Below are 22,391 nucleotides of genomic sequence, written 5' to 3' on the forward strand. Positions count from 1 at the left end.
GTGTGTGTGTGTGTGTGTGTGTGTGTGTGTGGCTGTCTGTCTGCTGTTCTGTACATGCCAGTTTCTTGGAGGGAGATGGTCTCAGTGATGCATGAGTGGGAGGCTGATTTCCCTAACTGCATCACTCGCTCCAATCTAACTTCCCACTTATGCTCTCTGCTTTGTTAGATACTTCTTAAGTAACTCTGTCTCTTTCTCAGTTTCTCTCACACGCAGACAGACAGGAATAGGTGTGTGTTGGGAATAGTGCGCGTGTGTGTGCATTCAGGCAGGCCTGTCGTGATGTATTATTACGTAGACTCACAGAGACATGCAGAATGTCTGGGTTTCTAGAGTAGATCCCTTGAGGAAGATACTCGTCCCTGTCCGTGTGTCTGGCATAGCTATTATGCACGCACGCGTGCGTGTGCATGTACACACACACAGACACACACACACACACACACATGCACACACAGTATTCCTAAAGGGTCAGTGTGTCACCATCACTAGGCATGCTCAAAGCACTCCATCACTGATTTCTACTGGGACAATAACAGTGACTTCCTGAGGTTCGACCTTCACCGTCTCACTTCTGTCACTCCTCACACGGGTGAGCGTGAGTGCTGTTGAGGGAGTGAGCAGCAGTGTGTGTGTGTGTGTGGGTGTGTTTTAGAGTGTGTCAGGCGGCCGTTTCAGCTGACTCTTCTGTTTCTAGCTTTTTTAATGGCTCTTATGGGGCAGGCCTTTAATTGCAAGTCTCTCTCCCTCCTTCTTAATCCTCCCATCCTTCTGCCTCTCCCAGCCCCTCGTCTCCTCTCTTCTTCTCCTCTCTCCTCCCGCCTCCCACTGGCTGACAGTCACTAGGGGGGCACAAGTGCCTGGCCGGAGCTGTGGAGGCCGTATAGGATATTGACTTGCTGCGGAGTGGTTTGGGAGGAGGAGAGGTGGCTGCCTGTCACAGCTAATGAATAGATGCATAAATGAATGAGGCACTCCTTTTGCGTTTGTGTGTGTGTGTGTGTGCGCGCGCGTGTGCATGCGTGTGTGTGTGTGTGTGTGTGTCTGTTGTTTGTGCCGAGCTTTGGCTGAAAATGTGCCTGTGTGCATCCAACCCAACCATGACTCGGAGCAGTTTTATGTGCCCGAGACAGACAGACAGACAGACATTAATAGTGGCCAGCTTGAGAGTGATAATTATTAAGGGTGTGATAACAGCCCAGCCTACACATACACACGCACACATAAACACACATAAATGTAGGATGAGGCAGTAAGGGGTTGGAATGAGAGGAACGAATGGAGGGTACATAAAAAAATAAAAACAATCCAGTTAAGTGCAAGCACCCTTCAGCTGTTCCCCCCATCCCCATCCCTACCCCACCCCCCACCCCTCCCTTCATCTCGTCTGATCGGTATGGAGCTGGAGTACTCTCTTGCCAAACTGGGACAAATACCTAAACACACACACACACACACGGAGAAAGAGGCAGAGGAGGTCTGGAGAGGAGACTGTTGAGCTGAGGGGGCAGATGAAGGAGTGCTGGAGTGTTGATGTCTTCTTCACTATTGCTTTGTGCCACATTTCAAACACTGATTGCCTTAAGAGGACAATTTACATTTCACAGTCTTTCACAGCAAGTGGGTGAGATGGGAGTCGGGGAAAGAACAATGTTTCAAGGAGGAAGTCAGGGGTTACAGGGTTCACCGAGAGAAAGGAAAAGGCGATGCTGCGTGAGCGACTAAAAAGCAGGAGGTATAAACAAGAGTTTCTTTTGGCTGCATCTCTGTGTCTCTGTGTATATGTGTGTGTGTGTGTGTACGGGCGTTTTGTTTTTCCTTACTCTTGGTAGAATGCACCTGTACGATTTGAACTTTCTTTTTCCTTATTGGATTCATTTGAGTGTGGAAGAAGAATAGAAGTTATGTGGAGAGGAGAGCTGAGGAGATGAAAAGAGAGCCAGAGGAATTAAGAATCGAGTTAGGAGCGAGCTTTATCTGCCGGGAAACTGTGAAACTGCCAAGTACAAGAAAACTTTTCCTATCAGCGCACTCTCTCAGCTAGTGTATAGGTCTGCACACACACTCACACACACACACACACCCCCTGTGCATGTGTGTGTGTTTATGTAGCATGTGTGTGTGTTTAGGAGATAGCTTTTCCTCCCCAGTGGAGGGAAACATCAGTGTGTCAGTGAGTGTGATTGGTTGTTGGCCCTGAGGGTCTGTCCTCTATATCTGTCTTCTGACTGGCTGCACTGTGACCAATCAGACGCCCAGACCTCACCGTGGCAATCAAGATAGTGACACGCTCTCTGTGGGCATCAGCAGGTCATCTGGAAATACCTGTTATGTTTTATCTCTCTGTGACACACACACTGATACACACACGCACACATACCAATATAACCTTTCTGCCTTGTCTCTGTCTCTCTAGGAAATTGCTGCATATCTCATCACTTTTGAGAAACACGATGAGTGGCTGACGACGTCGCCGAAAACCAGGTGAGGGGAGAGAGAGCAGACAATGATTTCCACACACGTACAAAAACACAGTATCGCTCAATCAGTCAGTGGCTCACGTTGGTTTAATCTCAATGACTGAGCGCCTCTGTTTGATTAAAACATTAGTGATGTACGTCGACTGTCTCCAAAGGGTCCTTCTAGCCGACCTGCTCTACATGTAGAGAATGCGCCAGAACATGCTTGGACTGTAAAGCACCTAGTCAGCTGGAAATGGAGTATTAATGAATGTAAATGTATTAGGATAAGTGATGTATAATTCAGATGAGTGAGGGTGAGGGGGGTTTGTGTATATAAGATGGGGTGTGAACGGGGATTCACATGCCAGAACTGAATATTCATCGATCCGAATGAGACATAAGCAGCTCTTTTCCTAGAATGGAGAGAGGTTATAGCTAGAAAAGTGGGTAGGAAAAAGAGGAAGAGAAAATAAAAGACTGAAGGAAAGGGCAGTGTGAATTATTGATAAATCACCTTATTGACATTTACTCTAGTTAATACAGATGTAAGTAGAGGACTGAAAGAGAATGAAAAATGACAGAGACGGGGAAGCAAGAAAGGAAAGAAGAAAGTAAAGTTAAGGAAGTGAAATGGTCACCCCCGTGGCCCCATTTCTGATTACTGACACCGCTGAAAGCCCCAGGATATGCCTCTGCGCTCCTATTGTGCCAGCTAAAGGACTCTTCTCGGGAGCAGCCGGAGGCCAGCAGCACAGTTTATGTTGTGGATGGATTTCTCATTGATTGGTTGTGCTGCCGTATAGCCTCAGTCTCCCAGCAGCAGCAGCAGCAGCAGTCATATTGGTGTTATTGAGCAGCAGTTAGATATAATCCCATTTACACATGACATGAGGCACGATTAGAACAGATTACACCTAATCCCATCAGATGGAAAGATCAGCTAACAGGGCCCGTGACATTTACGTGCAGCGCATACGTTTTTGTGCGTGCGTGCACGTGCACGCTTGTGTGTTTGCATTCATAAGTGTGCATGTGTTTGCACACTTGTGGGGGGTCGATATTAAGATAACAATCAATGACCTTCATTTCTTCCCCTTGACTGAAATACCTCATTTGTTCAGTGTAATGAACTCCTCCTTCTCTCCTCCCTTACCGGATTTACCCACTCTGTCTCTATATTTTGTTTTGTTTCTTTTTTTCCCACTTTCCTCGCAATCGCTGTTTTTGCTCTGCTACACCGTGGAACAGTGGAAAAGCTTTTTATATCCCACACATCACAGCCTAGTTACAATCAATAGCATTTATGTCTGCTTGAATCAGAGGGTTCGTGAGCAGTACAGGCACCATCCACGCGCCCCTGTCGCCACACACACACACACATGCACACATACGTATGAACCCGTGCGCATGTGCCGCCCACACACACACACATGCACACACACATCTGAAATCATCCATCTTCTCCATAACATAATTAGAATCAGCAGCTCTAAGATGACTCACGCTGCTCGAGACAGAGACTAAACTCGGCTTTGATGGGAGGGTGGGGGTCTCCACTCCACTAAGAAACTGGCAGGCTCACCCCCCAAAACAGAACAGATTTAAGGTGTCAAAGAAAATCAGCTCAAAGTAAATTCAATTTCACTGCTCACAGTGTTCTGAGTAAATTGCAATCATCTAAATCCATATACATATATGAGAAGGGAAGGAAAGGAAAGGAAAGGAAAGGAAAGGAAAGGAAAGGAAAGGAAAGGAAAGGAAAGGAAAGGAAAGGAAAAGAGATTAGATGAAAGGAGAAGCACAGGTTAAGATAGCAGCAGAGGGAACAGATGAGATGAGCAGATCAGAAAAAGTGGAGGGGAGAATGGGGGAACCAAACAAGCCTTAAAAGAGAAAATGAAGAGATGGTGTGATAACAGGGATAAAGACTAGAGATTGATGAAGACGAGGACAGTAAGAGGAAGTGTATGAACGTGTGTTTGTGTGCATGTGACTGCCAGAGAAAGAGCGAGAGAGCATTCGTGAGTATATGTTAGTTCATTGATTGTTAACGCGTCTGTTCTCTCTCTGTTGCGGTGAGATAAGGCAGAGAAAGCATTTTTCAGCGTCCTACACACACACACACACACACACACACACCTGTCCTTAATGTTTGAAAGTGTAATGATTGATTGCTGGGTAGCAGGTTTGACATTGAGCCCAAAGAACGCACGGCGGTGGGTCCTGCCACCTTTGATATCGTTATAGCCTCGGTGTCTCACGTGTACGTGTACATGCATGGCTCCTGGTGTGCGCCTGTGTGTTTGTGTGTGAGCATCCTGATAGGTGTATATGGAATGGGAGCTTAGAGGCCAATGTTCCTGCCGTGCCAATAAATCACCCTACTAAAATATTAACATGTAGGAGCCGGAGTCTATGTATGAGTGGGGAGGGAGCACATGAGACCAGCTCACTTGACTGTGGGAGAGTAACGCTGATGTCACTGTGTACACCAAGAACATGTTTTTTTTTTCTTGTTTGAGTTGAGCAATCCAGAAGTTTTTGGGTACTACGGGAAGTTTTAGGAATGCAGCACAAAACTCATGTTCTGTTCAGTATCCCAGAGAGCTGCATTGCTGCTAGCTTCAAAGACATTTATTCTGAATGACCAACCTAATACCTGACTACGTCTTTATCCTGTATCCCGTCAGACCTCAGAATGGCTCTATGATCCTCTACAACCGTAAAAAGGTGAAGTACAGGAAGGATGGGTACTGTTGGAAGAAAAGGAAAGACGGCAAGACCACCCGAGAGGATCACATGAAGCTGAAAGTCCAGGGAGTAGAGGTGAGAGGCTGCAGTGGAAAAACAAGTCGATGATCTTGTTTGCCGCTGAGTGTGGTTTCACTGCCAATCTTGTCTCTAACTCACTCTCCTTCACTTGGAGGGGCTGCATACGTGTAGCACAAACGAACACACATGCCGAAGCTACAGGCCACTTTGTGACCTGGGAGCAAGTGGTGCCAATCTTTCTTTCTCTCCCTTCCTCCTCCTGTCCCTGTCTCAATCCCTCCCTCTGTCTCCCCTCTCTCTCCCTCTCTCTCTCTGTGAAGGATAAGAGTGTGTTTGGCCTGAGGCCAGGAATGATGTCAATGCCTCCTTCAGCAGAACAGAGAGGGGTATCGATCCAGTCTCAAGGCAGCGTCTGTGTGTGTGCGAGTGAGTGTGTGTTTGAGTCACATCAGCTAGCTCAAAAATTGATTATTCAGCAGGAATATACCAAGAGGTGAGAGGAGTGAGCATGCATGTGTCAGAAACAGAAAGAATGATTTGGAATGGGGAGCGAAGGAGAAGGCACATGGATCCTTGTGGAGGGCTCAGTAGTTTTGCATTAAAGGAGAGCTGGAGACACAGACGTAAAAGGAATAATTGAGATCAAGTATTCCCTTTTGCAACTCACAGCTCCACGCTCACGTCCCATTTCACATGCATTTCCCTGCAAATGTTCATGGATGCACATGCTCAAACACATACACAAGGCAGCCGCTTCTCTCCCTGGTACTTGGTCAGTAATTGTTTATGTCACTGTTTCCCGTGACCCCTCAAGCAAGTAAGTAAGTAAGCAGTGTGTTGAGCACGGGAATGAGGGAACAAGGAAAGCAGCGAGATGAGCAGAGGGAGAGGAGCAGGAGGATGGGGAGCGGCAGGAAGCATGAGAGGAAAAACATAACCCTGGATGGAGAGCCTCCTCATATCGAATGGAAATATATGGAAATGCACTCTGCCTTTGGCAAAACACACTTTAGATAGAGGGCTGGCTACTTCTGAGAAGAGGCAAAATGGCGAGAAAATACAAGTGTGTGTGTATATGAGAAAGAAAACAGGGCAAGTTTTAACTGTGGATTATATACTGCCAGATTGCTGAGTATTCGCGTTTGTGTGCAATATTGTCTGCAAAAACAACCACTTTATGTGCTGCATGTGGGTGTGATCGTGTGGGTGTGTGATTCTTGATTGTACTGTGTGCGTTGACCTTGATAGAAGGCTTTTCTGCCATCATTTCATCCTTCTTCTGTCAAAAAGAAAAGCTCACTTCATTAAGGCCGGGTATTGATTCCTCGATACATTTTGAGTATTGACTAAAAAGTTTCCACTGCGCAGATGATCAAAAACTGTCAAAAGCTCCAAACTGGAGTCTGACTTAATCCACGGTCAGACTCTATATCTTGTTCACGTATTCTCTAAGATAAGATGTTTACTGGTGCAAGTCATATTTTTGTGACTGCTCTGTTGCAAAACAATTTCATATTCTTTAACTTCAGGTATTACAAAATCATATTGCAGTTTGTTTCGGGGGGTTTAAGAAATCTCAACTGTTTTACTGGCACCAGTTTGCACTATTTTGTACATGCACTATGTCAGCATCCCGCCCTGGAGGAAGTCCATACCAAACCCCGCTTTTCGTCATACTTTCCACGCTGAGGCTCCACTCACACTTTATGCTTTGCTCTCCTCCTCCTCCTCGTCTTCTTCGTCCCCTTTACTGTTGCTGACCTGTCTTGCAACGTCTGTAAGACGACAACATTGTAACTTTTTGTGAATTCCAAGTGGGTTATGCCTAGTCTTGCAGAGGCAGTAAATTTCACAATCTCTTGTGCTATAATTGTCAGCATCAGATTTATGGTATTTTAGAAAAGACATTAGGAAAAAACGCATACAGCATGTTTGCAATTTAGTTTTAGCACCGCAATCAATACAACCTAAGTGGGTATAACCTAAGTTCTCCTCTCTTGTTCTGTCCTTCAATGTCTTCTCCCCCTCTCTTCTCCTTTTTTGTTTTTGTCTTGCTTCCGCCATCCCCATTCTTCTCTCGTTAACCAATGTAATCTCTTTTCCTCTCCTCGCCTCTCCTCTCCTCTCTCTAGTGTCTGTATGGCTGCTACGTCCACTCCTCCATCATCCCCACCTTCCATCGTAGATGCTATTGGCTGCTGCAGGTAAGCCCACTGCCCTTTCCCGCCTTTCCTTATCGCACAGCATTTATACACATTTTTTTAAAAAAACTTTAAAAAAAGATTTCATAGTGTTGTGATGACTTGTTATTACTTGTCATTTAAAGCACCATAGATTTGTCATTTTGGGGCTATTCCCCCTCCCATTATGGCCACTCCATGGCATTTATTTCAGCTGTGTTAGTTTTTATTTAACATTCTACCTAAAAAGGACTGCTAGAAATTATCTAGTATATCATTAGTTTTACACAGAGCTTCACCTGTTAAATTTTCAAAACAAAACACTAAGCTAAACCATAAAGCAGCAATAAAAGTCCTCCTCTTCTGAATTAATGAGGCAGACTCGGACTGCTGGAAATACTGTCACAAAACTGGGCTCCCAATAAAACTTAATGTTGTTTGGCCAAAAGGAGTTTCCTGCACACACAATTAGACCGCTGGACTACACCTAGAATAGGCTCGGCATCTATAGCGGGTCATATACAATGCCATGCCTTGCAGAGCGTCGAAAGCATTTCTTCTCCAGAAGTTGACTGTAACTTCCTCGAGCACAGTGTGATGCCTAACACTGAGACTCGATGCTCATGGCGAGCATGAAGGACTCAGCAACTAGTCTCCATGTGGTCCTCTCCAAGAAAACACCCCGAAGCTACAAACAACACACACACAACCTGCTCTCACGAACTCGCGCGCACACACAGACTCACGTACAGATGTCTACTGTGTATGAAAGCGTGTTGCTTTTCAACAGAGACGTTGGACTCACTCTGCTGCTCATGTGAGAGACAGCACAGAGCAGCATTTGTGTGCACGCTCCCCACGCACACCCATACAGGTCTCACTCGCTCTTTTGGGACATATAGTCACCAGGACCTCATCATCTTCAGATGGCAGGCTACATGATTCATCATAACATGCCTGCATACATTTATATACTCATCCTCTGTCTCTCTGTCCATTTGAAAGAAAATAATGATTGAATACCAGGCTATGGAAATGTAAAATATGGAAATGTATACTTATTTATTCATTCATTTCCAGAATTTCTTGCATAATTTGTCACATTAAATTTACAAGAAAATTTCAGCCATCAGCATAAATTGAACATGCCCTTACCCAATACATTTTTTTGCAACACGCCCCACTAGTTAGACTCTCGTGGTCTCTGGCTTTGAAGGGAAATTTGACTTTTTTTATCTTTAATGTGCCATTTTCTGCTCTTTACACATATATCAAAACACATCAGTGGAAATGGTCATAAATCAGTCTACGAATGCTGTTGCATTGCACAGTGAGGTGCTGTAGCAGCCTACTGTGCTATCCTCTTTCGGAGAGAAAAGTGTTCCACCTCAGCAGGTCCTCCCCTCACCTGAGTCTGTCTACTGAATCTTTCATCAAGAGGAGCTTCTCTCTCTCTCTCTCTCACTCTCTCTCCAACACACACACATACACATACACACATGCAAGTGAATGCACTTGTTGAATCATTCATGGGGTAGAAATTCCATAGGTCTGCTGGTGACCTGCAATATAGTGAGAATTGTTCTCGTCCTTTGTTTCTCTCTATATATAAATGTAATACACACATACATGCACAAACACACATGTAGGCACTGCAGGGTTAGAGAGAGTGATGAGTGGGCTCAGGCTGATAAATCTTTTATGGGCAGGTGAGAGAATCTTATCTGACACGCAATGTTCGACCTCCTCCGTATCCTCCGCTTTCTCTTTCACTTTCCTTATGCACTTCTCCTTCCATCAGTCCTGATGTTGATATCTTTTTTTAAGATTTTTTTCTTTTTCTCTCCCATAGGTGGGAAAACAGTGAAATCGCTGAAATGATGAGCTTATGCCACATGTGTACATGTCTTTGTTTGTGTGTCCTTACTGTTTGCTAGAACCCAGACATTGTGCTGGTGCACTACCTGAATGTACCGGCGGTGGACGACAGCGGGAAGCCATGCGGCCCTGTCCTCTGCTCCATCAACACCGACAGGAAAGAGTGGGCAAAGTGGAGCAAGGAGGAGCTCATTGGACAACTCAAGCCCATGTGTGAGTTCTCTGTGCATCAGCACTTACACGACCTTCCTCCTACTCTCAAGCACTCAGGTTTTTAGCCCTCGCGCTTTTACTAAATTCGGGAGTGCGGCTAACCCCCGGTCAGTATCATTCCACTTGTCGTGTTCAAGTAACACTGGCAAAGATGCTGAAGAACCCAGACAAGCATGAAAATGAATCAGTAGACAGTTAGTGTGGAACATCTAAAGCAAAGATCGTTTGGTTCACTGGCTTGTTTTTATCTTTGGCAGCAGAATGGAGCCCCGTCTGGAGCTGTGCCATCATTTATCAAAAGAGACAACAGGTGTTGCAATGGTTCATTGTTGATCCTATGAGGGGTTCACTGTTGCACTGAAAAGAAATATGTGATGTAACTGCAGCAGCTTACTGTTTAGTTCCTCGTTGTAAGTCAGTGATCCAAAAAAGAAGAGTGGATGTGCCAAAACACCTTACGTTGATTAACATGTGAATAAATGATATGTACTATCATTAAAAAGAATCTTGTTCTTTAAAAATCCATTGTAGTAAGAGATATCTGCTACATATTATCAGGCTTTATGCAGTTATTTATATACATATATAGTTTTTGATGGCTCCAACAGTCAACGCCATGCTGCCACCTAGAGGCAGATACAAATTGCAACCACTAAATTGAGGGATTGAGGGAAAGAAGACAGGGATGCCTGAAATATCCATCATGTATTATTCATAAATGAGCATCAGGGAGTAGATAACTCCAGTACACACACTAGCGCACATGTACACACACACAGATCTAATCGCACCCATCTTTTGATCTGCATTGGAGGGGCAAATAAGGACAGCTGCCCAAAACTAAGTGGCTTGTTGACTTAAGTACTGCTTCATTTCTTCTTCTCGCTTCTCCACATGTCCTAATTTGTTCACACAGCTCTCTGCCTTTTCCCCCCTCCCAGCACTTCTGGTTTGATCACTGACTTGATCCCTCAATGGTCAAAGGGGTTTTTATTGGCATTAGACCTCTGACACTTAGACTGGTGTTTGGCGTTTGTTATCCTCTCTGAAAAAATGAGCCGGCTACATACTGAACCTGTAAATGAATACAGCTAGTTTAAAGTTTAGAAATATCTTTGAGTAGTAAATATCTTGCAAAGTAAGCAAATTGTACATTCAAGGGGTATTTACTTAAAGTTGTTGCAGCAGTTGTATCAGTCTTCATGAAGTCAGTTTTCAGTGTAGATTCTGAACACTAGAGGGTGCCATTACACACTCTTAGATGTATATGAGTTAATACTACAATATGTTACTGGAAAATTTGACCTGAAAGTATGAAAGGACAGAAAATGATGACAGATGTTTGGTTCTTTGTTGATGTTTTGTTTTGTTTTCTGCCAGGTGCTGGAAGCAGCCTGCATCAGAAATGTTCCAGTGTCAAGCAGCGCATCATCTCCTCCAAGCAGGAGTCAGGAGCAGCAGCAGGAGGGGGAACTGCAGTCAGTACCAATGTAGCAGCAGGCCAGAGAGCTGAGGAAGCAGATGGCACCGAGGTCCAGAACAGCGACGTGTCAGAGGGCCAGACAGAGCCCAATCCTGGAGGGGGGAGGAGCAGAGCAGGTGGAGGAGAGAGGAGGAATGGCAGGATAACCAAACCCTCCTTACTCCCACAGAGCAGCATGGAGGTGTCTTCTTCTACTTCCACCAACCAGGTAGAGGTCCCTGACACCACACAGAGCTCCCCGCTGTCAATCACCAGTGACATGGCTGACAGTCCTGCTCTTGCAATTGGAGCGGGCTTATCACAGAGCACAGCTGTGTTCATGTCTGAGGTCACCACGCTCACTGGGGATTCGGTTTATTCCGCCGGCCACACCCACCTGCTGGCAGCTACCCACGACAGTGCCACCGCTGGGATTCTGTTAGCTGTTGCCCCTGAAAACCAGAGATTTGCATCGTTTCCTGGTGGAGTAGGATTGGGCGAGGGAGGAGAGTTGGTTCTGTCCAGCTCTTTAGACTCTGGTGGAGCAGTCAGCCTTCCTGAAACCACCATGACCTTTGACCCCGATTGCTTCCTCAACAATCCCAAGCAGGGCCAGACATACGGAGGAGGTGGAGGGAAGACTGAGGGCTGTAACGGTGATGATGGAGGCCTCCACTGTTCCTCTAATGGCTTTGTCTACAGCCCAACCCTCGTCAACAACATCAAGACGGAAGCTACACCCCTAGAACAACCCCTGTCCACTCAGAGTAGCTACGTAGGAGAAGGAGCTGGCCTCAGCCCCAGCACCACGCTGGAGCAAATGGATTTCAGTGCCGTCATGTCATCAGCCTGTGTCCCAACCCTGACCCAGCCTTCACACCACCCTTCCCCGAGCCTCTTCCTCCAGGCCTCCCCTCAAACAAGCCAGCCCTCCCAGCTGCAGACCAACAGTACTGAGGCAACCCAGGAATCTGGCGAGGCCCAGGCTTACATAGGCCTGCCCACGGTGCCAACAGACTCTTCAGTTGCCAATGGAGACTCACATACACACCTCCATCAACCCAGGACAGACCAGCAGGCCCTGTGTGCAAGGAATGGGAAAGTATCAGCAGTGGGTTCCTTTCCCCTGACACCGCAGGATACCACTGTCGACCAGTCAGGCAGCAGAGGACACCAGGAGGTCGGAGGCCTAGACAAGCCTGCTGAGAATGGGGGAGCGTTACTCCTCAAGACCGGAGATCCTCGTGAAGCTTATGCCAGTGTTGACACAGAGCACTACCTCCAACACACAGATGACAACGGAGGAGAGGAAGGCGGAGGAGGTGGCGGAGGAGGAGGAGGGGAAAATGAGATCCTTTGTAATGGTGTGAGCTTGTCAGGGGCAAGCAGCTCAGTGGTGGCCAGTCCTCAGTCAATGGCTACAGGCGCAACCATTGAGGGGGCGCTCTACAGCTCTCCACTTCCTCAGCAAGGTGGGGTTGTGTCAGCTGCAACAGCTGGGGCAGGAACAGCCATCAGTCTGGAAGGCTTTGAGGCTTCTTTTGGAAGCCAGTTTTCTGATCTCATCAATGATTTTATCTCAGTTGAAGGGTCTGGGAACGGGGTCGGGGCAGCTGTCAATGGGGTTCTGATGCCCCAGGAGGGGGCAGCAGGAGAAGAGCAGGGCACAGCAGCAGGCCACTTGCAAGGCTCTGAGGTGGAGCAGGGAGCTTTGGGATTGCTCCAGGAGACTGGGAGGCTGTTTGGCGTGACAGACTACTCCCCAGAGTGGTCTTATCCAGAGGTTAGTAAACCCAACTTGATTGTCATTCATAATTATTCCCTACAGTGAAATTAGTCTTTGCAGCACATGACTGAAGGTGGCTCATATGAACGTTAAGCACTGAAATCATGCTGAGCACAATTTGTACCGCCAGCTTGCTTGTGTGGTCATTAAGGAGACAGAATATTTCAGACTCAGCTGACTGGATTTTGATGAAATTTCAATATTTAACTGATTCTTCAGGATAGCCTCATTAATTTACCCATGTACCATTTCTAATATTCCAGACACCAGTCTGTGATATAATTACCACAAATACTTAAGATAAGACTGCATCTTACCGCCATCATTTCCAAAAGCTATGGTGTACCAAATTTTATGGCGGATTGAAACTGCCAAAAATGAAATTAAAGAAATATCAGAAATAAAGAAACTGAGTTAAATACCAATTAAACGACTTTGTAACATAAATTGATATTTTAGTTTTACCTTTATTTTCATCTCTCTATATTTGTATTTTTCTCATCTACTACAGACATCACAATTTATGTACATTTTAAAATTAGGAATATTGTACAAAGGTAAATAAATACAAAAGGCAAAGCAAATCAATTCAGTTTACATTTTATTAATGACTTATTGTGTGCACTTTTAATATTACTTTTCATACATTTAAAAGCATATTTGTATTTATTTAATAACTCCTTTATTTAACTATTTATTATTTTGGCAGTTTTAATCATCCATAAAAGTCTGCTACTGTGTTTTTACAGCTTTCATTTGAATCATCACCAATACATCCTTTTCAGGTTTAGGTTTCCTAAAGAAACAACAACAGTTTTCTCCAAAGGCCAGTGATCCATTTTTGCACTAAATGCCTCCTTAATTTGCCGGCAATAATGATCTTTATGTATTGCATTATTTTTAGCTACACTGGCAGGAACACAGAACAGCTTCATTCAGACAGTTCAAGCTAATTTGCTTTGCTTTGATGTAAGGCGTAGCACAGCCTCTAGGGGCTGCTAGCAGTCACGGATCTGTCATTGCCAAAGTAGCAGGTAGCCTACTTTGTGAATGAAGAAGAATGAAGACGAAAGCAAATATTTAGGCGCCTGGGTCCCGGACATTTGTCTTAGTCACAGATGGGGGTTTTGATAGAAATAAGGCATTCTGCATACTAACACACATACACACATCGAGTGAAGTGTCTCATTTCTCTAAGACTGTTGTTTAAACTTATACTCTGTAGCAGTGTACTGTAAACACACACACACACACAAAGCTACACTGTGTGATATTACTCTGAGACATTTACCTGTCTGCTGCAGGGTGGAGTGAAGGTGCTCATAACAGGTCCATGGTTGGAGTCAAGCAGTGAGTACAGCTGTCTTTTCGACCATATCAGCGTCCCCGCTGCCCTCATTCAGCCCGGGGTGCTGCGCTGCTATTGTCCAGGTAACACACTTGTGCTTGTGAAGACTCTGTTTTGTCTGTTTGTTTGTTTTTGTTTTGAATGCCTTGGTATTTCTTTGCAAAGCACTTTGTGAGCTTTACTTACTTTAGTCTCTCACAACTCACACTTTCCTTTATTTATAAATTCAAACCTTGGTTTGACCTTGATAATAAGCAACTTTTAAAGAAAGGAAGACCCTGACAGGGTTGCTTTTCAGGAGATGCAATCATTTTAATATTACAAGATGATACAAATGAACACAACGGGTTTTTTTTTTTTTGGGTTTTTTTAGGATTAAGTAAATGATACTTGACTATCAGGCTGTTTGATCAGTGTGATTGGGGTAAAGTTCAAGGAAATACTGACTTGTATAAGCATAACATTCACAATATATAATCTGTGATTGACTAACAAACTTTCCTTAAGTTAGCCTTTGACATTTACCACTGCAGTTCATCCACTGCAGACACGCTCCAACACCTTTTTGATATCCGTCTATTTCCAGCTCATGACACAGGACTAGTGATGCTGCAGGTAGCTATGGGCGGTGAGGTCATCTCTTCCTCTGTGGTGTTTGAATACAAGGCACGTGACCTTCCAGCCCTCCCATCTTCTCAGCATGACTGGCTGTCCCTGGATGGTGAGGACCACAATTTTCTGTGTACTAACGGCTGCACTTGTTTCAGTGACTTTAGCATGTAACTGGCTTATTGTATACACAGAGTGCTGACATAATCCTGAGTTTTGTAAAAACACACACACACAAATCTGTGTGTGTGTGTGTGTGTGTGTGTGTGTGTGTGTGTGTGTGTGTGTGTGTGTGTGATGCTGCCACTTTGCTACTCTGTTCTATTCCCTGATTCTCACATCCTGGTGTGAGATGCTTTTTGTTTGTTTGTTTTTCTGTACTCATTGTAATCCTGACCAGTTTTTCCCGCTGCTTTTCTTTAGTGCGTCTCTTCTAGCAAGCAGCTGTTTTTTCCGTAACCCTCTGCCTGCATGCAAATTGTATCTAGCAGTAGACTGTTTTGATGCCTGTTGTTTCAATAGCGCAGGCATGTACCAGGCTCTTTCATCTTCACTGACAGCATTCATAGAGATGTTCGGCTTTGCCTGGTTGGCTTTGTTTTGGGCAGAGTCGCTTATTACTGAGTCTTGTTTGCATAAAGGATTGTTTTGTTTGAGCTGTAGATGTTCTCTGTGAGTTAAAAAAAAAAAAGTACTTTAAAGGTGATAGAGAAAAATGAAACTTTCTTTGAGTGATCTGGAGGAAGGGGGGGGGGCGCTTTTGTGTGCAAAATATATCTCTTGATACAAATGCAGTCCGGAAACGCACGGGTCTCCTCGGTAAAGGCATGTCCTGGGTCTGCGTTCGCCCCCGTCTCTGCCTTGCGCAATGCGGCAATGCGGCTCCCCGCAGCAGGCTGGCTGATTTTTTTTTTTTTTTTTTTTTTTTTTTTTTGCCTTGCTAGAATGAAGGGCAAGGACATAAAGGCACAATCGCGGACCATTTGACAGTCGAAATGCTGGGCACCGCTGGCAGTGGCGCTGTGCAGCCCGTGCTATATTTAGACTCTGCGACTGACTGTGAGCGGAGATAGCGGGCTTGGCGCGTTTCCCCCTCTCTTGTCCTTTGTTTGGCAGAGGCTCAAAGTATGTGAAGCATACAGATAAATAACTACAATCAAACACCCGTAGCACCCGGCTTTGTCACACGCCGTTGCTCCAGTGTGTGCAGACATGCTGACGACCGAGCCTCCTGCAGCTCCGAGTCTGACGGGCGGATTTGAAGCGCGCTGTTTTGCCAGACATAAAGTGGAGACTGCTCGCTCCCTCTCTCCTCTCTTGCTCTGTCGCTCGCTCGCTCTCTTGCTCTCTCCCTGCACTTAGCTGTGTTTTTTTGCACGGCTGGAGTAGCAACGTGTGAGTCGCACACTTCAAACTAACGGGGTTGAAGCGGGAACAAGAACAAAGAGAGAAGCAGATAGAGAGAGACTCGCTGTTTGGGTTCGTAGCTTATTTGATTTGTTGATGTTTTTTAACTGGTCTTTGTAGCTCAGCTGAGTTTTTTTTTTCTTGTGTTGTAGATGGACATAAACGTCCCAATTTTTCACTTTAATTCAGAGCTGTGGAGCCTTTGCTAGGTTTCCATCCCACGTTTTCTGTCAGTTTCTTTTCTTAATTTCAGTAGTTTCCATGTGGTTGCCCTGCCAGTCGATTTTAAACAAATGCAGGTGAAGCTGCCACACGATGCCGTCACGCTGGCTCCCAGCCTATTTGAGTTGAGTTGTAGAATTGTGGATGAAGCTTGTCTGGTTGACCTGTTCGGTTTCAGCACCACCAGGACTGGACAGAGCCTCTGAACACTAAGAAGCTCATGTAGAGAGGCCCTGATCAAAACAAGCAAGAGTGTGGGGATGCTGATGTGCAGATGTGTTGTTTGTGGAACATTTGGGCATGCTTGGATGTTCACGTTCATTTTTGAAAGTTTCTCTGTTTTCATAATTTCCCCAAAAATGGTGTGTTTAATTGATGACAAGAATTCTCAGTGACCTGTGTGTAACAATGAAAAAAAACCGAAAGCATTTTACTTTTTGGTAGAGTTTTGGCACAAGTTTGATCATCAAAAGCATATTTAGCGATGTGCTATAACACTGGAGACTTTCAAATTTGGTGTTTTTGTTTGTCACTTTGGCCAAATCTCAAAGGAAATCAGGAAGTCTGAACAGCACAGTAAATTCACAGGTGCCAGGGATAATTATTGTCAAGCAAACTCTTAAAAATCAGAGAAGAAAAGAGTTCAACAGGTGAAAATGTGTCGATATAATGAAAATGCGGTTTCTTGCTGGTCAGTCAGAAAAAATTGCACACAAAATAAACAGTTTATAAGATAATGTAATAACTGTGCGAAATAAGACTAATATTAGCAGCAGTAATTATAAGGCCAAGTAGAAAATTAATTACAAAATAATAAATTCAAGATTTTATTGAACAGTTAAAAAGGGGAATAAAATGACCCATTTAACTGCATATTTTCAATTAATATCTTCAATTATGGGATTTTATTGTATTAGCTTTTTCTATTAACCAGAAATTAATACTGTGGCAGATATCAGGGTCTATTCTTTTTCTGTGTGTGTGTGAGAGTGTTTACATGCTGATGCGTTGGTGATAATAGGTGAGGACAGGTGTTTCTGATGTGTTTGGCTGCTAAAACTATTGGAGTGTTTTTGCCTTGTAGTCAGCTGAGCTGTTTTGCTCTGGGATTGGCAGAGTGGAGTGGGAGGAGCCTGAGCCCTTCTGTCACTGTCATGGCCCCACCCACCTCTGGTTCAGTCTTTGTGCTTCAGGCAGCAGAAAGAAAAATAGGAGTGAAATGAGAGCAGAGCAGAAATAGAGACTCTGTGAGAGAGCAGCAGGTGGAATGACATAATGTGCACTGCAGCAAAAACCGCAGCAGCCCTGAAACAAAGGGTCACATGCAACCCTGCTACAGACATAAATCTGCATTGCATACATGCTTATTTACACTCTTACACTCTTGTTGATAATAATGGGAGTCATTAGATTTCAGCCAGTATTGAATCCCTTCTGCTTTTAAGCTTCTCTATAGCATTTATTGAACTCTCACATGGATTTCCCTAATGCCACAGTTTGGTGGTGCTTACAGCTTTAAATGTCCCACCTTCATTTCTGTAGATACCCAGTTCAGGATGTCTATCTTGGAGCGTTTGGAGCAGATGGAACAGAGGATGGCTGAGATAACCAATCAAAATCCCAACTCAGAAGCCATGGCAACAAAGGGAGGAGGAGTGGAGGGAGGAGGAGCTACTGATCAGCAGTCTCAAGTAAGGCTGTTGTGCCTCTTACGATGAAAGTTCCCTTTAGAGCTTTAAAATGTGAAGGCGCACCATAAGAGAAGTGCTGAAAAACATGTGAAACCAAATTCAACTGTTTAAATTTAAAAGCAGCACCATGTGAAGTCATCGTATGCACAAGCAATACATGTAAGCCAAAAGCTCAGACTCCTCTAACACACTGTTTCACATATATTTTTCTACTTTGAGCTCTAGATGATGTCAAAGAGAGGGGATATCCCTAATATGTGGTCATCTTGGGGCAGCTGTGACAATTCGGAGTGCTCTTCAAACCTTCTGTTTGCAAGTGTCAGCCAATTAAAGGAACAAAAACAAGTTGTTTTTCCTTGACTGATAATGAGCTGAATTTACAAGACAAACTTACAAAGCCTACTTAACAACACAAATACAAGAATCTGGCCCTGTCCACATACAAAACTGATCATTCTTTAGTGAAGCGCTCAAAAGCAGTATTAGTTGCAAGGCTTTTTACTGGTTTTCCTTATATTGCAAAGGTGTTGCAGTATGGCAGAAAAGTTAGTGACACCTTGAAATATATTTTTAGCATTTGGAAAAGAGGTTGACCTAGTCTATTGTTTTATTTTACAATCTTCTAGATCTCTCCTGATCAGGGGTCATTCGAAGGTCGTGTGGTGGTGGTGTGTGAGAAGATGATGTCTCAGCCGTGCTGGGCTTCTTCTAATCAGCTCGTCCACAGTAAGAACTCCAGAGGAATGACTTTACTGCATCTGGCTGCAGCTCAGGGTTATGCGGGACTCATTCAGACACTCATTCGCTGGCGGTGAGGAACACACAATTACAACATGCCATCTTGACGGCACAAACTGGAATGCCAGTAATTTTAATGCTATTTGTGTTTCTTCGCAGCACAAAGCATGCTGACAGTATTGACCTCGAGCTGGAAGTAGATCCTCTGAACGTAGACCACTTCTCTTGCACTCCATTGGTGAGCAACCAGTGCTTTTTTGTGCATATTGCTTTCTTTCCATTCCTCTGTGTGTGTGACAGTTGTTTTCCTTGGACTTCCATAGATGTGGGCTTGTGCTCTGGGCCATACTGAGGCGGCATTGGTGCTTTACCAGTGGGATCCAAGAGCTCTAGCTATTCCTGATTCACTGGGACGCTTGCCGCTAAACATTGCCCGATCCCGGGGCCACACTCGATTGGCTGAGCTCCTAGAGCAACTGCAACATAGTCCTCAAACTCAGGGCCAGCCTGCGGACACTTGGATGGATAGATGGAGAGGAGAGTCACAGACGGGTGGGATGAACAACAGCCCCAGCCCTAACCCAAACTCAGGTTTGTGGTTTCTCAACAGCAGGAAAAGTTTTGTTTCACCCTCATAAATAACAAAGTTCTATTTATCCTCTGTCTTTTATTGTGGAGATTCTATTTACTAACTTCAGCCACCAACCTTTAATTATGAAAGTGTATGGATTTTCACTGATATATAGCTGGTTAGTTTAACTTAATATAGAGAGAATAGAAAATGTACCTAGGTAACATGAGCCACCTCCCAGCATGACTTAAGCCCTCCTCATTAGCATTAGTGTTTAAAAATGTAGTGAGGTGTTTTTTGGATGGTAGTAACTTCCTCTTTACTGGTTTTGTAGAAATTGCACCAGGAATCGTTTAAACATAACCCAAAAACTATGACTTCATAGTTTTTGTTTTACATGTTAGGTTTTTGTTCCGTTTGTATAGAGGGAGCTTTAAAGGTGTTGGTAGGCAGTCAGACTTTCTTTTCCTGAGCTAAGCTATCCTACTGCTGACTTTATTTATATACAAACTGATTCTGAAAATTTTGTTTGACAATCCAACAGTAAATCATTACACAGAAAACTGTAAATGATCACCACTATTTCTGATTTTAGCTGTAAGTGTAAGTGTTATTGTCGCTGTTTTTCCACCATCTTTGTTTCCCCAGAGCTGAGGAGAACCAGGGCAGGAAGCAAGCCAGACAACCAGAGCCAGAGCTGGAGCCAAACAGAACACAGACCCCACAAGGGAACCCAGGGAGAACAGGGAGGTCCACCCCCAGCCAAGAGGCTCAAACCCAACCCAGATTCACAGCAACAGCTAGCTAACTCGATCTCTGGTACCACCCCCCTCAACTCCTCTCCAGGTCCTAATCCTCAACGGTCTCCTCTCTCTAAGCCGCTACAGACGCAACCCACGAACCTCAGCTGTCAGAAGGCACCACTTACCAGGTCCAGCCCCAGCCAGCCTCAGCTTCCTAGTGCCCCATTCTCCCACCTGCAGGCCAGGATAGGGGGAGCTGGAGGGGGCAGCAGGTGGAGTCTGAGACAGACTCTGGGGCAGCGTAGCCTCGCCAGGAAGATTCTAGGAAAGGAGCGATTGGCCGTTCACCTGCGTCAAAGAGTGTTGTCTGACAGGGGAGAGGAAACAGAGCTGTTGACCTATCAGGATAACGCAGATGACTTGCAGGTACAGATTTTTATGTGCAGTGTTGAGTTCGATCTCTAACCAAGCATTCATGCATGAACTGAGTAGCTGATGCAAAGTCAAAAAGTACTCAAAATGGAAGTGGTAAATCATGTATTACTGTGCAGGAGGAAGCTGTAAGTATAAGATTTCAAAGTCTTTGCGATGAGTCATTTAAGTATAGAGTGTTATGTGAGACTTTAAAGAGCTATTCAAAACTTACCCAAAAAACTAAGAGGAAGTAGGTTTTATAAATATTTAGGTAACCTTTCCTTTTCATGATTTGCAGATGGACATCACAATGCTAGCTGATCACATTGTGGAGGCTTCAACTGGCAGACTCAAGCAGGAGGTTATTGAAGCAGAAATTGAATCCAGGAAGGTTGGGATCAGCAGTGATGTCAGATTACTGTCTGGTTACCTTGGTGAGGTGGAAAGGTGAGGTTCACATATTTGCACAAGTTATTGCATTGCTTTTTTGTTTTTTTAACAAACAACCATTCTCAATCTTATTATACTTTAAAAGTAATATTTCTTTTCCTCAGGTTTCTAAACTCCATTCCTCAGACTCCCAGCCCCAAGCCAAATTCTCTCTCAGGGCCAGAGGATCAGCAAAGTCCTCAGGCTAAGCAAGCCCCATCCTCCCCCTCTGAGTGGACCTCCTTTCTTTGTGCAGCTATGAAGGAGGAGAGGTTGAAAACAGATTCCTCCTGTCTAGCCATGACTGAGGCAGAGCAGGGAGAGCTGTATGAGACCATCAGGCATGCTCTGCACTCCCTCAGAAAACACAAGGCCAGTGTAACCTAAACTGCTTTAGAAAAAAAAAAAACTGAATTTGTCTTTATGCTCAGCCTACAGTGACTCAATGTATCATCCTCAGTTGTATAATCCACATTTGAAAAAAACAAGCTCAATATGATTGCAAACCATTTTACATATACAAAATTTAGACAAACTCTTGTCACTACCACAGGGTCCCATTCAGGAACAACGCAAAGAGATTGCAGCAGTGATTCAGCGCTGTTATAAGAGATACAAGCAGGTAAGAGTTAACAACATGTAGCCAAGATTAGCCTCTAACATGTCGCTCTGCAGTTCAATAGTGATGTAGTGACACAGCAGTTGTAGTTGTTTCCTTCATAGATGTAAGCTAAATTATCAGGTGAATTTTCACTTTGATTCTCTCTCATACGTGGCTAAATCTGTAGTAAAAGAACAACAGATTTCAGTCCACTTGAAAAAGCAAATCTTGCATGTACACGTATGCACTTCTTGTGCGCTTTTTTTTTACCTTGTTGTTCTAATATAGCAATCTGAGAGGAATATATGTAACTTAATGCTGTCATGAACTGAAAGAAAAGATGTTCACATGATGGATTTTGTGTATTCTTGAGATTTTTATTCACTATTATTTTGCTTCCTGGTCATTATGTAATATAGCAAACAGTAAGCTCACAGGTCTGTAGTGCATCTGTGGGTCTTATCATGTGCAGACATGTTGCATATTGCAAAAGTATGTCTTTTCTGATCCCAGTGAGTTTTACAGCACTGTTGTCCTCTCTTCCAGTATGCACTTTATAAGAGGATGACCCTGGCAGCCATCTTGATCCAGAGTCGTTTCCGGAGTTTCCATGAACAGAGGAAATTCCAGCAGAGTCGTAGAGCAGCGGTCCTCATCCAGCAATACTACCGCTCCTACAGACACTCTCTCAGGCACGTCTCACACATGCACACACACAAAGGGAATAATTATCTTATGTATAATCTCTTACCCCTCATCTTTGCCTGCAGCAGCCTCCTAACTAAAAAACAGAACCAGGCTGCTCGCAAGATCCTGAGGTTCCTGCTCCGATGCCGCCACAGGTAAGACCTAAAACTCTTAATGC

The 22,391-nt window shown here is 44.4% G+C and overlaps 1 protein-coding gene across 2 annotated transcripts in view; it reads left to right on the plus strand.

Moving 5' to 3' along the window:
• Positions 1–22,391, plus strand: part of LOC102201697 (calmodulin-binding transcription activator 1) — a 54,340-nt gene that overhangs the window by 28,412 nt on the left and 3,537 nt on the right. For both annotated transcript variants that reach the window (XM_005731354.1, XM_005731355.1), the window contains exons 4-20: positions 2,417–2,484; positions 5,153–5,288; positions 7,367–7,438; positions 9,352–9,505; positions 10,886–12,750; positions 14,058–14,184; positions 14,688–14,822; positions 17,882–18,030; positions 18,657–18,841; positions 18,928–19,006; positions 19,092–19,359; positions 19,988–20,508; positions 20,795–20,943; positions 21,051–21,297; positions 21,479–21,547; positions 22,073–22,218; positions 22,297–22,368. In XM_005731354.1, coding sequence (XP_005731411.1) covers positions 2,417–2,484; positions 5,153–5,288; positions 7,367–7,438; positions 9,352–9,505; positions 10,886–12,750; positions 14,058–14,184; positions 14,688–14,822; positions 17,882–18,030; positions 18,657–18,841; positions 18,928–19,006; positions 19,092–19,359; positions 19,988–20,508; positions 20,795–20,943; positions 21,051–21,297; positions 21,479–21,547; positions 22,073–22,218; positions 22,297–22,368 — 4,442 coding nt within the window. The remainder of the gene's footprint in view (positions 1–2,416; positions 2,485–5,152; positions 5,289–7,366; positions 7,439–9,351; positions 9,506–10,885; positions 12,751–14,057; positions 14,185–14,687; positions 14,823–17,881; positions 18,031–18,656; positions 18,842–18,927; positions 19,007–19,091; positions 19,360–19,987; positions 20,509–20,794; positions 20,944–21,050; positions 21,298–21,478; positions 21,548–22,072; positions 22,219–22,296; positions 22,369–22,391) is intronic.

This window comes from Pundamilia nyererei, unplaced genomic scaffold (genome assembly GCF_000239375.1).
Source record: "Pundamilia nyererei isolate P.nyererei 1_Seehausen unplaced genomic scaffold, PunNye1.0 scaffold00042, whole genome shotgun sequence".
NCBI lineage: Eukaryota > Metazoa > Chordata > Actinopteri > Cichliformes > Cichlidae > Pundamilia > Pundamilia nyererei.